This window comes from Mirounga leonina, unplaced genomic scaffold, assembly GCF_011800145.1.
Source record: "Mirounga leonina isolate KUSES-001 unplaced genomic scaffold, KU_Mleo_1.0 Mir_176, whole genome shotgun sequence".
NCBI lineage: Eukaryota > Metazoa > Chordata > Mammalia > Carnivora > Phocidae > Mirounga > Mirounga leonina.
This window is the reverse complement of record NW_023270454.1, coordinates 56,828,120-56,841,928: the sequence shown is the minus strand read 5'-3', so window position 1 is coordinate 56,841,928 and position 13,809 is coordinate 56,828,120. Positions and strand designations below refer to the sequence as shown.

At 38.5% G+C, this 13,809-nt stretch overlaps 1 protein-coding gene across 1 annotated transcript in view; it reads left to right on the top strand.

The window, feature by feature from the left end:
* FAT4 (FAT atypical cadherin 4) overlaps positions 1-13,185 on the top strand; it is a 175,934-nt gene extending 162,749 nt beyond the window's left edge. The window contains exons 14-17 of the mRNA XM_035023105.1: positions 283-407; positions 2,501-2,718; positions 7,547-7,808; positions 10,143-13,185. Coding sequence (XP_034878996.1) covers positions 283-407; positions 2,501-2,718; positions 7,547-7,808; positions 10,143-12,007 — 2,470 coding nt within the window. The 3' untranslated portion in view covers positions 12,008-13,185. The remainder of the gene's footprint in view (positions 1-282; positions 408-2,500; positions 2,719-7,546; positions 7,809-10,142) is intronic.
* The last annotated feature ends 624 nt before the right edge of the window (positions 13,186-13,809 follow it).

Sequence of the window (13,809 nt, the reverse complement as noted above, 5' to 3'; positions counted from 1 at the left end):
TACTCCAACAAGAATTCATTCAAAGAAGAAATTATCACCTCTTTTTATGTGTTGTGTAAGATGTCATTTTGTCTAATTTTCTCCTTTGGGAATGAGGCGGAACATGTGTTACAGGACAGCTCCTAATTTGAGGAGATACTCCAAATGTAGTTGTAACTTGACTTTCAAAGAAGTGAGTGCATGAAACTCAGCAAGTTAATAAAAGTTTATATCTGATTTTAACGAATGCCCTCACACACTTCATTTTGTGCCTTACGAGTCTTTATTACGATTTCCTTCTAGATGTCCTCGGCTGGAAGGTGCTTGCACTCACAGTCCCTGCCAACATGGTGGCATGTGTATGGACTACTGGTCATGGCAGCTGTGTCATTGCAAAGAAGGACTAACTGGGAAATACTGTGAAAAATGTACGCAAGCTGTTTTATCTTTTGCAGGATATTATAATAATCATGAAAAGTATAAATATATGCTCTTAAATATGTAATTGTATTCAAAGAATTGTTTTCATTCTAAATGCTGAAAATATTAAATGGGAATAATTGGTAAAAATATAGTGACATTTTCTACTTATTTTTAACTTGAAGAAGAGTGATATTCTTTTAGAATTATTTACCTAAATTTTTAATTTCCATTTTATGAATTTATTACCATAGTGAACCTAATTGATGGGAATGTTAGACAATTTATAAGGTCGAGGGCTAACCCAGGTTTTGGCTTAGTATTATCTGCCTGTAGGGGATATTTCTCCAGTAAATATTTCTTATGTGGTAGAAAAGTGTAAGTACTAAATGACTGGATACTGAGTTCGAACATCATACATTGTCAGTGTAATCTATTATAATTAAGGATGATACTTGCATTTTATTTTATTTATTTTTTTAAGATTTTATTCATTTATTTTGAGAGAGAGAGAGAGGAGGGGCAGAGGCAAAGGGAGAGAGAGAATCTCAAGTAGACTCCCCGTTCAGCACAGAGCCCATCGCAGGACTCTGTTTCATGACCCTGAGGTCATAACTTGACCCCAAATCAAGAGCCAGATACTTGGATGCCTGGGTGGCTCAGTTGGTTAAGAGTCTGCCTTCGGCTCAGGTTATGATCCCGGAGTCCCAGGATCGAGTCCCAGGATTGCGTCCCGGGATCGAGTCCAGCATCGGGCTCTGTGCTCAGCAGGGAGTCTGCACCCTCTGACCCTCTCCCTGCTTCTCCCTCTGACCTTCCTCCTCCTCGTGCTTTCTCTCTCTCTCTCAAATAAATAAATAAAAATTAAAAAAAAAAAAAAAAGAGTCGGACACTTAACTGACTGAACTACCCGGACACTCCAATACTTGCATTTTAGTTTATAATTATTAGAATTGGTTTTGAGTCTTTTTAAATCTTTTTATTGTTATTTGCTTTTAAATGCTAATACTATTTTTAATAAGACATTAGTGGTGTTCAAGCCATCTTTCGAACATGGCATTCTCTAATTTTAAGCTGTGTATCCCACTAATCCTAATGGGGTTTCTTTTATAAAATTTGCTTTATTTTCAAATATGTGATTACTACTTAAAGTCATTGCAGTTATTTGACCACTTCCTAAGAAGTCTTGATTCTATTAAAGTATGAGAATGAATAGAAATTCATGATCACATTAAGGATATAATGTAGTTGAGAAGATCTTACTAGAAGAAGGTACAATTATGTTTAATTTTAAGGATAAAATCAATACATAAAAAAGTATGTTGTCACATAATATTTTTTTATCATAGTGAGTATTTTAGTAAGTAGGAACCCAATTATGTCTGGAATATGAAATGAGTCATTGGCTTGAGAAATGCCTGAGGTCCTTTTTTTAAATTGAGGTAGAACTCACATACTATAAAATTTACCTTTATAAGTATACTATTCAATGCTGAAACTCTTTTGAGTTCATTTGCTTTATGTCCTTTCCTTAGCTATATTCACTGTCTTCTAAAGTTCAGTAGTGTGGACATTTTATCACATTATGATAAATTATAATCATACATGACAATTACATGTAATGATAAACTAAATTCTATGTGATCATATGATTATTACTACTAATAAAGTTGCTACAAATATAAATACTTGATTATGCACTTCTTTGTCCAAATTTGTAATGTGCTAGAGGCTTAAGATTATAAATCATTTAACTGTGAAAACGTATATTCATTCGTGAATTTTGGAAGCACAGTAAAACTTACTATAAACGCATATTTCAATTCCATATTTTTAACAGGTGGTATCTCTATGGGTATTCATGACTTATATCATATATCAAATATGTTAATATTTCCCAAATGATTAATGCTTCTGAATTGGATTTAAGTGTGTGAAATTAACTTACACAATAATTCACAAGTGGAAATAATTTTTTTTCAAGGGGAAGATTGGGGAACATTGATTCCAAAATATTTTTTTATAGTTTTTGTCACCTCTAAAAACTATTTAAGAAGCCAAATGGACACATTCATTTTTCCCTTTCTTCATTGGCTTTCAGCTATTACTCCTGACACTGCCTTATCATTAGAAGGCAAAGGGCGCTTGGATTACCACATGAGTCAGAATGAGAAGCGGGAATATTTGTTAAGACAGAGCATACGAGGTGCCATGTTGGAGCCTTTTGGTGTGAACAGTCTGGAAATAAAATTCAGAACAAGAAGCGAGAATGGCATTTTAATCCATATCCAAGAAAGCAGCAATTACACTACTGTGAAGGTAAGATAAAAGCTAATGGTGACTTCATTTGATTAGACCGCCTGCTGTGTCATGGTTTAAATCACTTCGCCCATAATTTCTGTCCTTTTCTTTACAACCCATTAGAGTTCCGACTAATGCTGGGCACGATTCCAATATCATCTATCTTAACTATTCCCCAGGCACTGGCCAGAGTCACAAAGATCTGAAGGGTTTGGTTTCTAAACACTTTTGTCTTGGTTTCGAGTAAAGACCACTGCTAGCACTGCTAGGCAGGCCAGCATAGAAAGAATTTGTTGCAATCTGTTTTGTCAAATAAAAATTTATATTGCTTTTATTTCTCTACTTTTAAACAAAGTAAAACAAAAAGATAATGTGTCTTTGAGATTTAAAAAAAAAAAAAGTCTCCAAAAATTATTCCAAACACTAATATGCGTATATTAATTGGTGGGACTAGAATAAGGAAAAACATTTTTAAATTATCTGGCTTTATTCTGGAGCATATAGCCAATTCACTATCTTTGGAATTATTGTAAGTTAAATCACAGCTGAGTTCTCCAAATAATTTCTTTTTTTTTTTTTAAGATTTTATTTATTTATTTATTTGAGAGAGAGTATGAGAGAGAGCACATGAGAGAGGGGAGGGTCAGAGGGAGAAGCAGACTCCCTGCCGAGCGGGAAGCCCGATGCGGGACTCGATCCAGGGACTCCAGGATCATGACCTGAGCCGAAGGCAGTCGCTTAACCAACTGAGCCACCCAGGCGCCCTCCAAATAATTTCTAAATAAATTATTTTTAAAGAGAACAATGTATTGACTTATCATTAGACTTTTACATAATATTTTCACTATAAATGAAATGCTAAACTGGTGAATAATTTCCTTAGAGATGCATTTTCCTTCAGCTCTTAGCTTTCTTAATTTCTATCAGTCTGCTTTCTTTCCCACAAATAAGACTTCATCTTTTAAATCATCAGTTTCTTTAGTTTAGTTATCTTGACTGATTTCTATTGATATCACTTTGATATTATAATACTACTCATAATTTTTATATGAATTTTGGTAAATTCTGAAGAACATAAACCCATATTTCCTATATTATTTTCACCTATAAATCAATGTTTTGAAAATTACTAGGAGCTTAGTTCATGAAGACAAAAGGCAGTATACATAGCAAATTACTAGGTTTAATTCACATAAAATACTAAAAATAAAAACAGATGTTCACCTCTAAACTTCAACCTCTTTATTCTTAAAATTTCTCTCCATCCAAGTCAACTCTGGTTGTTATGGTGCATGCACATATCTTTAATAAGTAATACAAAAACAGGGGCGCCTGGGTGGCTCAGTTGGTTAAGCGACTGCCTTCGGCTCAGGTCATGATCCTGGAGTCCCTGGATCGAGTCCCGCATCGGGCTCCCTGCTCGGCAAGGAGCCTGCTTCTGCCTCTGACCCTCCCCCCCTCATGTGCTCTCTCTCTCTCTCTCATTCTCTCTGTCTCAAATAAATAAATAAAATCTTTAAAAAAAAATAAGTAGTACAAAAAAATCTTTCTAAAATTCTCACAATCCTCATAGTTAGGTCATTCTTGACTGAGGTTGATGTTTATCCCTCCCCCACCCCAGGGGACATGTGACAATGTCCTGAGGCAATTTTTTCTTGATGAAATGTTTTATTAAAATGCTAAAAACTTTTTTTTTCCTTCTTTTTCAATCTGGAGGTATTTTTTTATTGTCACAGTGGGGAAGGGGTGCTACCAGCATCTAGTAGGTAGAGGTCAGGCATGTCACTAAACATCCTACATTGCACAACACAGCACCCCACAGCAAAGAAATATGGAGTCCAAAATGTCAAGAGTAATGAGGTTGAGGAACTCTGCTCTAATCCAGTACAAAAGAACATCTTCAGGTTATAACTTTACCTCCATTATTGAAACAAAGAGCCCAGTTCAGAATTAATAAAGCTACTGCAAAACAAAGCCCATTGTATTCTATTATTATTTGGTGTTTATAATTTGCACTGGAAAGTGTATCAGAACCTAAGAAAGTAATGAAGTCCAGAAAGAAGTAAACCTTCACAGTCTACGAGAAACACTTTTTTTATATGCGTTGAGAGGCTTTGACATTGAGGTCTGTGCATTATCTGTTAAGCTGCTTTCCAAGTCCTCGTGCCATTTAAATGACATATGAAATATTTCTTTACATTATCTCTTTAAGCCAAGAGATACAAAATACAATGTGGTTGAAGAAATTAGAGACAGAACTTTTTTTTTTTCCTTAAGGAAGAAGCTGAATGTCAGGATCCATATTTGTCACCATAAAATCTTGCATTTCCAACAGGACAGCAGCATGCAACTCTCCAGATTTTCTTACATTGGTAGCAAGCACTTAGAAAGAGATTTTTTTTTTTTCTGAAGGAAAAGTAAATGCTAATGAATAAAAATAATGACTAATGCAGACCAAAATGCACATTTTTTTGGTATGAATATTTTGAAAAGTAGCTTTTTAGAGATTAAGGGGCTTGGCAGGTAAAATAAGTAGATTAAAAAAACAGTGAATAAGGAGAACAAAATAGACAAGTAGAGAATGGCTGTTGTCAGTAAGCAGGCAAGTTATTTGGATGACAGGAATACGGTCTACTTATACAGGCTAGGAAGCTAGTCAGGAGGGGCTGTTACTTTTCATTTAGCTTATCGGTGACTAAGGCCCCTGGTTTTCTTCTTTCTTTCTTTTGACTCACTTTCTGACAGTTTCTTTCTTTCTCTCTTTTTTTCTCTTTTTCTTTCTCTCTTTCTCTCCCTTTCATTCTTTCTTTCCCTTTCTCTTTCTCTTCCTTCCTTCCTTCCTTCCTTCCTTCCTTCCTTCCTTCCTTCCTTCCTCCCTTCATCAATCCACCTCTCCCTTCTCCCTCTCTCTCACACACAAAGGCAGCTAAATGATATTTAAAAAAAAAGAGAGAGAGTTGGGTAAATGGGATTTCAAATGGTTTGAGAGGAGAGTATCAGGAGTGGGTAACAATAGCAATGTGAGGAGAGAGGAGAATATGTAGAATAGATAGAATCTGTTCAGATAAAAAAGAAGTTAGGTAGAGAGAATTTGAGATAGAAAAACAGAAGGAAGCATACTTGTGTATAATTGTGTTGACGGTATATTTAAAGTATTTCACAAATCTCCCTTCTTTTACTGCAATTGTGTATCTCCATATTTGGAGTTCTGTGATACTGTCAGATGATGGACTTTATGTTTGTTCCAAATCAATTCTATTGTTTTGGCATATGGTTTTTTTGTTTTTGTTTTTGGGTGAGGCCAAGTGTAGTGTACAGGGTTGGGATGAGGGACTCAGAGCTTTAGATTAAAAAGTAAATAAAATAAATAAATCTGTGGGTAAATCAAACCAAGCAAAAAATTAGCATAAAAATGAGCATGATGTTTTCTAAGTTAGGAAGGATATAGGAGCCCGGGAGAGTGTTATTGGGGAGAAGCAAAACATTAGAAATGTTACAATGGGAACTTGTGTTCTCATTCACCAGACTCCATGGTGTATTCTAAAGACTCTCTTATCAGAGCTGATGAATAAAAGGGATGCCACGGTTTGATCAGGTAGGAGGGAAACGCAGAGCTGGGAGAAGGCTCTTCCCAAGAATTCTTTCCAAAAGGACTCTGGCTCTACCCAAAGAGGGGTTGCTGTTTTTACTGTGTGTTTCACGAGACATTGCCCATTTGATGAAGTGTTATTGTCATTTAACCACAACTTTCTTTTCTTTTCCCATCTGAGTTTGGTACTGAATATATATTATTATCTAGAAAGGCCACTTTAATAAAATAGTACAATAGGAATAACGTATGTAAATGTGTTAGGCATATTTTCCACAAAGCAAAAATGAACTAATTTTTAGTTCTACCAGCTGTGTTTGTTGCATGTAGAAATAGCATTTGATCCGAGTGACAAAATAACCTATCCCTCCTTTCATCCCTGTCACTTGATACACAGTGCCACTTCATCCCCCGGCCCAGGCACCAGCTCTGTCTGGCAGCATGATGGGATTATGCTCTCTGAACCAAATGTTCATCTTGCCTCATAAATTATTTCATTTTCTAAAGTACTCAGAATACTGGAAACTTGGTAGCTGGAAACTGGAGTAGGAGCATCCTGTTACCCAGTGTTCTCCTGGGCAAAGTCAAAGAAACTAAATACCCCTTAGATAAATTATAAAAGGCAGCCAAAGTGAAGACCTGCCCAGACACCTCATTATTAAGAACTCACTCATTATTCATCATAGTTTTCATCTCAATAAATGATATAAAAAATAGACATGCTTTCTTCTAAAATTCCAGTGCGTTAGAGATGACAGATGAAAGAATTTCTTTTTGTCGATTTTCCCAACTATGCTTCATTTTTACCTCAGCACTGATGTTTCTTTTTGCAAGTAGTTTTAACCTTTTTTGATCACTCTGGACCATTTACTAAACTGACAGATTTTTTTTTTTTTTACGCTTGCCATTGTGATTAAATTAGAAGTAATTAAAAAAAAAGGTGTACTTTACTTAAAATGGTTTTTCACTCCATTATTATCTCAGTCGGATTCTGGAAGATAATTTTATGCATCTTGAAAAATTAGGTATGAATATAATAACACCTTGCAAACTATTGAAACAATCGAATGTGAAGGTATATGTTACCTAAATTTGTAGAAGCAGTATGGGTTAAGTGTACTCTGATACAGCCAGACTCTTCAGCTAGTCTGTTGGCTTTAAATTGATCAGGATTTTAAGGTTTCACTTTATTTTGATTCTGTTTTTATTCAAGCACATCATAGTTTAACTGTACATTCTTTTTAATACATCTTACAGATTAAAAATGGCAAAGTCCATTTTACATCAGATGCAGGAATTGCTGGGAAAGTGGAGAGAAATATTCCTGAAGCGTATGTTGCCGATGGTCACTGGCATACTTTTCTAATTGGAAAAAATGGAACAGCCACAGTACTGTCCATTGACAGAATATATAACAGAGATATCATCCACCCTACCCAGGATTTTGGTGGCCTCGATGTGCTCACTATATCTCTTGGAGGAATTCCACCTAATCAAGCTCATCGAGATTCTCAAACAGGTAAATGCTTGTGTTGAGCAAAGGAAAGGTAATATTGTTCCCATCAAAGTAGTTGGACTGCTGAAAATATCCATTATGCAGATTCTAAGACTATCATAACTATCCTTAGAAAGCCTATATGATTGGCCGTCACTTGCTTTAGCCATTTGCACTTGCTCTACCAGATTCATAATTCAGCCCACGGTGCTTCCCTTGTCCACCAAACATTTATTTATTCATTAATTCACTTACTCATTCATTTGTTCACTCACATGACAGATATTTTACTGAGCCCTGTACTTGGCACTGGGAGTACAATGGTGGACTAAATAAATAGCTACTCTCTTCACATGACACATGGCCAAGTAAGGAAGATGAAAATCAATGAAGTCATTATACAAGTAAATATATTATTTTAGAATATAATAAATGTGAAGAAGGAATATAGAATTCTAAGAGATTTCCAAAAAAGGAAAAAAGGGAAACTTGCCTGGGAAATTGACATTGGCACTTCAATCTGAACTATAAAAATGAAGATGGGAGAGTATGAAAGCTTAATTGATATTGATAGAAACTTTAACAAAAAGTAGATTAAGTCAAGATCACAGAAGCTGGCCTATTGGCATATTGGAGACTGATGTCACAGGTAAAGGATGAAGTTGGAGAATGAAGCAGGGCCTTCCAGACCATGTCACATTTTTGGTCTTACTCTTAGGACAATGGGAAGTCACTAAAAAAGTTCTCTTAGGAGTGTCAAGATTAGATATGCAGTGATATTAAATACCTTTCAGGTTACAACATGGAGAATGCATTGGAGGAGGACAGGAGTGTACTTCCATAAACTAGCTGGGATGATATTGCTGTGATCTAGGCAAGGTATTGTGTGAGTTTTTAACTAGTCTGGTGGCAAAGGAGTTAATAAGAAGTGGATAGGTAAGAAATACTTTAGGAATTAAAATAAACCAAACTGTTGATGGTTTTGGTGAAATTCAGGAAGGTTTCTGACTTGTGAACTAGAAGAAGGGCAGTGCCACCGAAAGAGGAAACTGCAGAGCAGTGCCGAAAGAAGCATGTCTACAGGAAATATCAAGATGGTGGTTTGGGACCTTTGGGGTTTGGAACATCTTTGCGAAAGACTTTTGGATAGGTGGACTATAATCAGAAGTAGACACCAGCTGGAAATACATACTAGGAGTTAGCTGAGTCAAGCAGGTAACTGAAGTACGGAATGTGGATGCGATAACCTAATGTGAGGGTGTGGAGTGGAAAGAAAGCCTAGAGCCTTAGCTTAAGCAACTCTGGGAGTCAGTGGTTGTTTGGAGGAAAATGAAACATAAAAGAGACTAAGTCATAGAAAGAAAATCTGGAAAGTAGGAACAAAAGCAGATGTTACAGAAGCTCATGGAAAAAGAGTGTATCAGGGATGGAAATACCACTACAGTGGAAGGATACCAGGAAAATATAAAAATGCAGGGGAGAGTAATAGACTTAAGGCACAAAAGTAAAAGTCCAGGTCATAACTTGTTCTTATATACTTAGCTTATTTTAGAATATGGATGCTAATTCATTCGGATGTTGTAGGAAACAAACCAATGTAAATCATACTCTTTTGTTAGTGTCAAAATAGATTCCTGGGCTCTCATACAGGAGCATGAACAATATTAGCACATCCAAGTCCAACAGAGAGTTTCTCAACTTTAAAAAAATAATAATTATTTGCCTCTAAGGAGCCATTTTAGATGTTTTTTTTCTAACTTCTGCCCTTCCCACCTCGTGAAGTGTTCATGCCATAGTTACACTCGATATCCGCCCTCTAGAGGACCATAAAGCACTGTAATAGCTTTTTCTTTTGCTCTCCAGGAGGAGGCGATGTTCTGCTCCTTGGGAGCAATATCGCCTCTATGGAGAATGCATGATATCTAATGATTAAAGCTATTTTTTTTGTTGTTGTTCTTTTTGCTGTTGTTCTTTATAAGTATTTCTTAATACCTTTTATTTCTATGTATTTCTATGTAGGCAGTTCTTGGTCTGTAGACTATAAAAATAGGACAAATAGATAAATAAATAAAAAGAGGGAGAAAAAGAAAATCCAGGCTGAGTCATTCATAAATTTTCAGAAAGAGCAATATCTGAGCAATTCTCTCCATACTTTTGTCACGGAAATCTTACATACCTTAAGCTATGTTGTAAGACGCACGGAGTTACCTGCTTCCGACCGGGCGATGGCTCTGAGACTGTGGTTTCTAAGCTCTCATGACATGACCGTGCAGCTTCTTTTTACCAGAGTCCCCGAGGGCAGCGTTTTAAGTCTTGGTTTTCTCTACAATGCCTCACAGCTCCTTCTTCGCCCCGCAGGTTTTGACGGCTGCATTGCTTCTATGCTGTATGGTGGCGAAAGTCTTCCTTTCAGTGGGAAGCATAGCTTGGCCTCCATCTCTAAGACAGATCCCTCCGTGAAGATTGGCTGCCGTGGCCCGAACATTTGTGCCAGCAACCCCTGCTGGGGCGACTTGCTGTGCCTTAATCAGTGGTACGCCTACAAGTGCGTTCCTCCTGGAGACTGCGCCTCGCACCCGTGCCAGAATGGGGGCAGCTGCGAGCCGGGCCTGCACTCTGGCTTCACCTGTAGCTGCCCAGAGTCGCACACTGGGAGGACCTGTGAGACGGTGGTGGCCTGCCTCGGTGTCCTCTGTCCGCAGGGGAGAGTGTGCAAAGCTGGAAGTCCTGGAGGCCATGTCTGTGTTCCGAGCCAGGGTCCTGAAGAGATCTCCCTGCCTCTGTGGGCCGTGCCTGCCATCGTGGGCAGCTGCGCCACCGTCCTGGCCCTCCTGGTCCTCAGCCTGATTCTGTGTAACCAGTGCAGGGGGAAGAAGACCAAAAGCCCCAAAGAGGAGAAGAAACCGAAGGAGAAGAAGAAGAAGGGAAGTGAGAATGTTGCTTTTGATGACCCAGACAATATCCCCCCCTACGGGGACGATATGACTGTGAGGAAGCAGCCTGAGGGGAACCCGAAGCCAGACATCATTGAGCGGGAGAACCCCTACCTCATCTACGATGAGACTGACCTTCCCCACAACTCAGAAACCATCCCCAGCGCCCCCTTGGCTTCTCCAGAGCAAGAGATAGAGCATTACGACATCGACAACGCCAGCAGCATCGCCCCTTCTGACGCGGACATCATCCAACACTACAAGCAGTTCCGCAGCCACACGCCTAAATTTTCTATCCAGAGGCACAGTCCCCTAGGTTTTGCGAGGCAGTCCCCCATGCCCCTAGGAGCGAGCAGTTTGACTTACCAGCCTTCCTATGGTCAGGGCTTGAGAACCAGCTCCCTGAGCCACTCCGCTTGCCCAACTCCCAACCCCCTGTCTCGCCACAGCCCAGCCCCGTTCTCGAAGTCCTCTACTTTCTACAGGAACAGCCCGGCCAGGGAATTGCATCTGCCAATAAGAGATGGAAATACTTTGGAAATGCATGGTGATGCCTGCCAACCTGGCATTTTCAACTACTCCACGAGGCTGGGAAGGAGAAGTAAGAGTCCTCAGGCCATGGCCTCGCATGGCTCTAGGCCGGGGAGTCGCTTAAAGCAGCCAATTGGGCAGATTCCTCTGGAATCTTCTCCTCCGGTAGGACTGTCGATTGAAGAGGTGGAGAGGCTAAACACCCCTCGCCCTAGAAACCCAAGTATCTGCAGTGCAGATCATGGGAGGTCTTCTTCAGAAGAGGACTGCAGAAGGCCGTTGTCCAGAACAAGGAACCCAGCAGATGGCATCCCAGCTCCAGAATCTTCTTCTGACAGTGACTCACATGAGTCTTTCACTTGCTCAGAGATGGAATATGACAGGGAAAAGCCAATGGTGTATACTTCCAGGATGCCCAAATTATCTCAAGTCAATGAATCTGACGCAGATGATGAAGATAATTATGGAGCCAGACTGAAGCCTAGAAGATACCATGGCCGCAGGGCTGAGGGAGGACCTGGGGGCACACAGGCAGCAGCACCAGGCGTTGCTGACAACACACTGCCCTTGAGGCTTGGGCAGCAAGCAGGGAATTTCAACTGGGACAACCTTTTGAACTGGGGCCCTGGCTTCGGCCATTATGTAGACGTTTTTAAAGATTTGGCATCTCTCCCAGAAAAAGCAGCAGCAAACGAAGAAGGCAAGAATGGGACAACGAAGCCGGTCCCCAAAGATGGGGAAGCAGAGCAGTATGTGTGAACTTTATGTACTGGCATTACAAAAATCGAAAAACAAGGGACACTCAAACCTTTGTGAGGTTGCCGACTAAGGAGGGTCCCGTTTGCAAAACAGGCCAGTATGGACTGGTGTTTGGAGGGAAACTTTAAAAAATAATAACCACAATGCTGCTGAAACAGACTCAACGCAAGTCTTTAATTTAAATATGCTTGGTTGAATTTATTTTCCTGCATGCATTGTATTTTGTAACTAGTTATGTGGCATGCAGCCTTTGGAAAGTTTTCTCTTATTTACCAGTGTTTGATTTGTGATTTTTTAAAAATCAATTACCGTTGCCATTGCAGAAATGAATTTGTGCTTTCTCAGTGGGGTATGTGTATCGTTTCCATTGTATTATCATTGTTATGTTTTGCATTGCAAGATCCTTGAGGTTTAAGCAATCCTTGTAAAGTGTAGAAAGGGCCCTCCTATCCTTGAATGAAAGACTAAGTATTAACACTTCAGAATTATAGATTCCATATTCGATGTTGCTCAGAAATGTCTGATATTTGAGGTTAAGTTTTACATGACAGTGGGTACTAAAGTTAAGTCATTTTGTTCAGCACTTTAGAACTTTCCTACAAAATCGTGTTAAAACTTCTGAATCTTTTTTTTTTTTTTTTGTAAACCGTTCCGGTCTCCTGACCTTCATCAGGCTTCCACTAGGAACAAAATGACTGCGTATTATCCCTAGAACACTGCTCCCTTCCTACTGTGGAATGATATTCTCAGCGGCACTTCTCAGAGACACTTTTGGAAGTTATTTATTGAAAAATGTTCTATGCTTTTAAAATTTTAAAGAATCGACCTAAAGAAAGCCTGTGATTGGACTTATTTTTCAACCACTTAACATCTGTCCCAAGTACCCAGTTTTTATAATTTATATAAAGTCAGTTTTCAACTCTTCTTTCTTTCCACCATTTTGTAGATCATTTTTTAATACCGTGTAAAAACTTTTTTTTACACCTAAGCTGTGTTTTTGATACTGATATTTTCCTATGCTGAAATGTTTTCTTACTTTCAGGGAAGGTAAGAAAATACTTTTTTTACATTTGTTACTTATGTAACGTTCATATTTTTCACATTTTGATATTTGTAACATACTGTATGCTTTCTACTTGTAAATGCCAACAATAGAATTAAAATATTTATTTAAAATACTTTGCATTCATCGAGTGATGTTAAATTTTCATCTTTCTATACTCTTTTATGCCCAATTTGAATAATCTCTACTTGTCATTAGGCAAGGTGAACTATGAATGGGCGACGTCATTTTCTTCTAAAAAACCTCAGTGTGGATAATTGCCAGAACAGATATTTTAAGGTCACTTTAGTACATTCCTACCTGTCAGAGTTCTTGAAATTCCCTAGGGCATAATGAGTCTAGACAAGATTTCGTCTTTGGGGATTAACTTTGTTATGAACCTGGTTTAAGCCTTCAGGCAATAAATGTTTGGAAGTTCCCAGCAGAGTATGTTCACTGAAGGCCAGCTTTAGACCAGGCTTATAGTTATAGGAACAGCAATGAATTAAACCTAATTATGGAAAATGTCTGGGTCTCATTTTCTCCAAGGACCTGGCCCAAAATGTTCTAAATCGGATGGTGGATAGGAAGAATGACAGTGAAGTCTCTGCTACACAGAACTGTCTTTAATTTATTGATCACTCTGCTGCATAAATTCTAAACACATTTTGCATGCTATCCTAGCCAAGACAGACCTCTCTTTTCAAGTAGTCACCCAAGAGTGAAACAATTCAGAAGGGACTAGTCCAGAACAAGATTC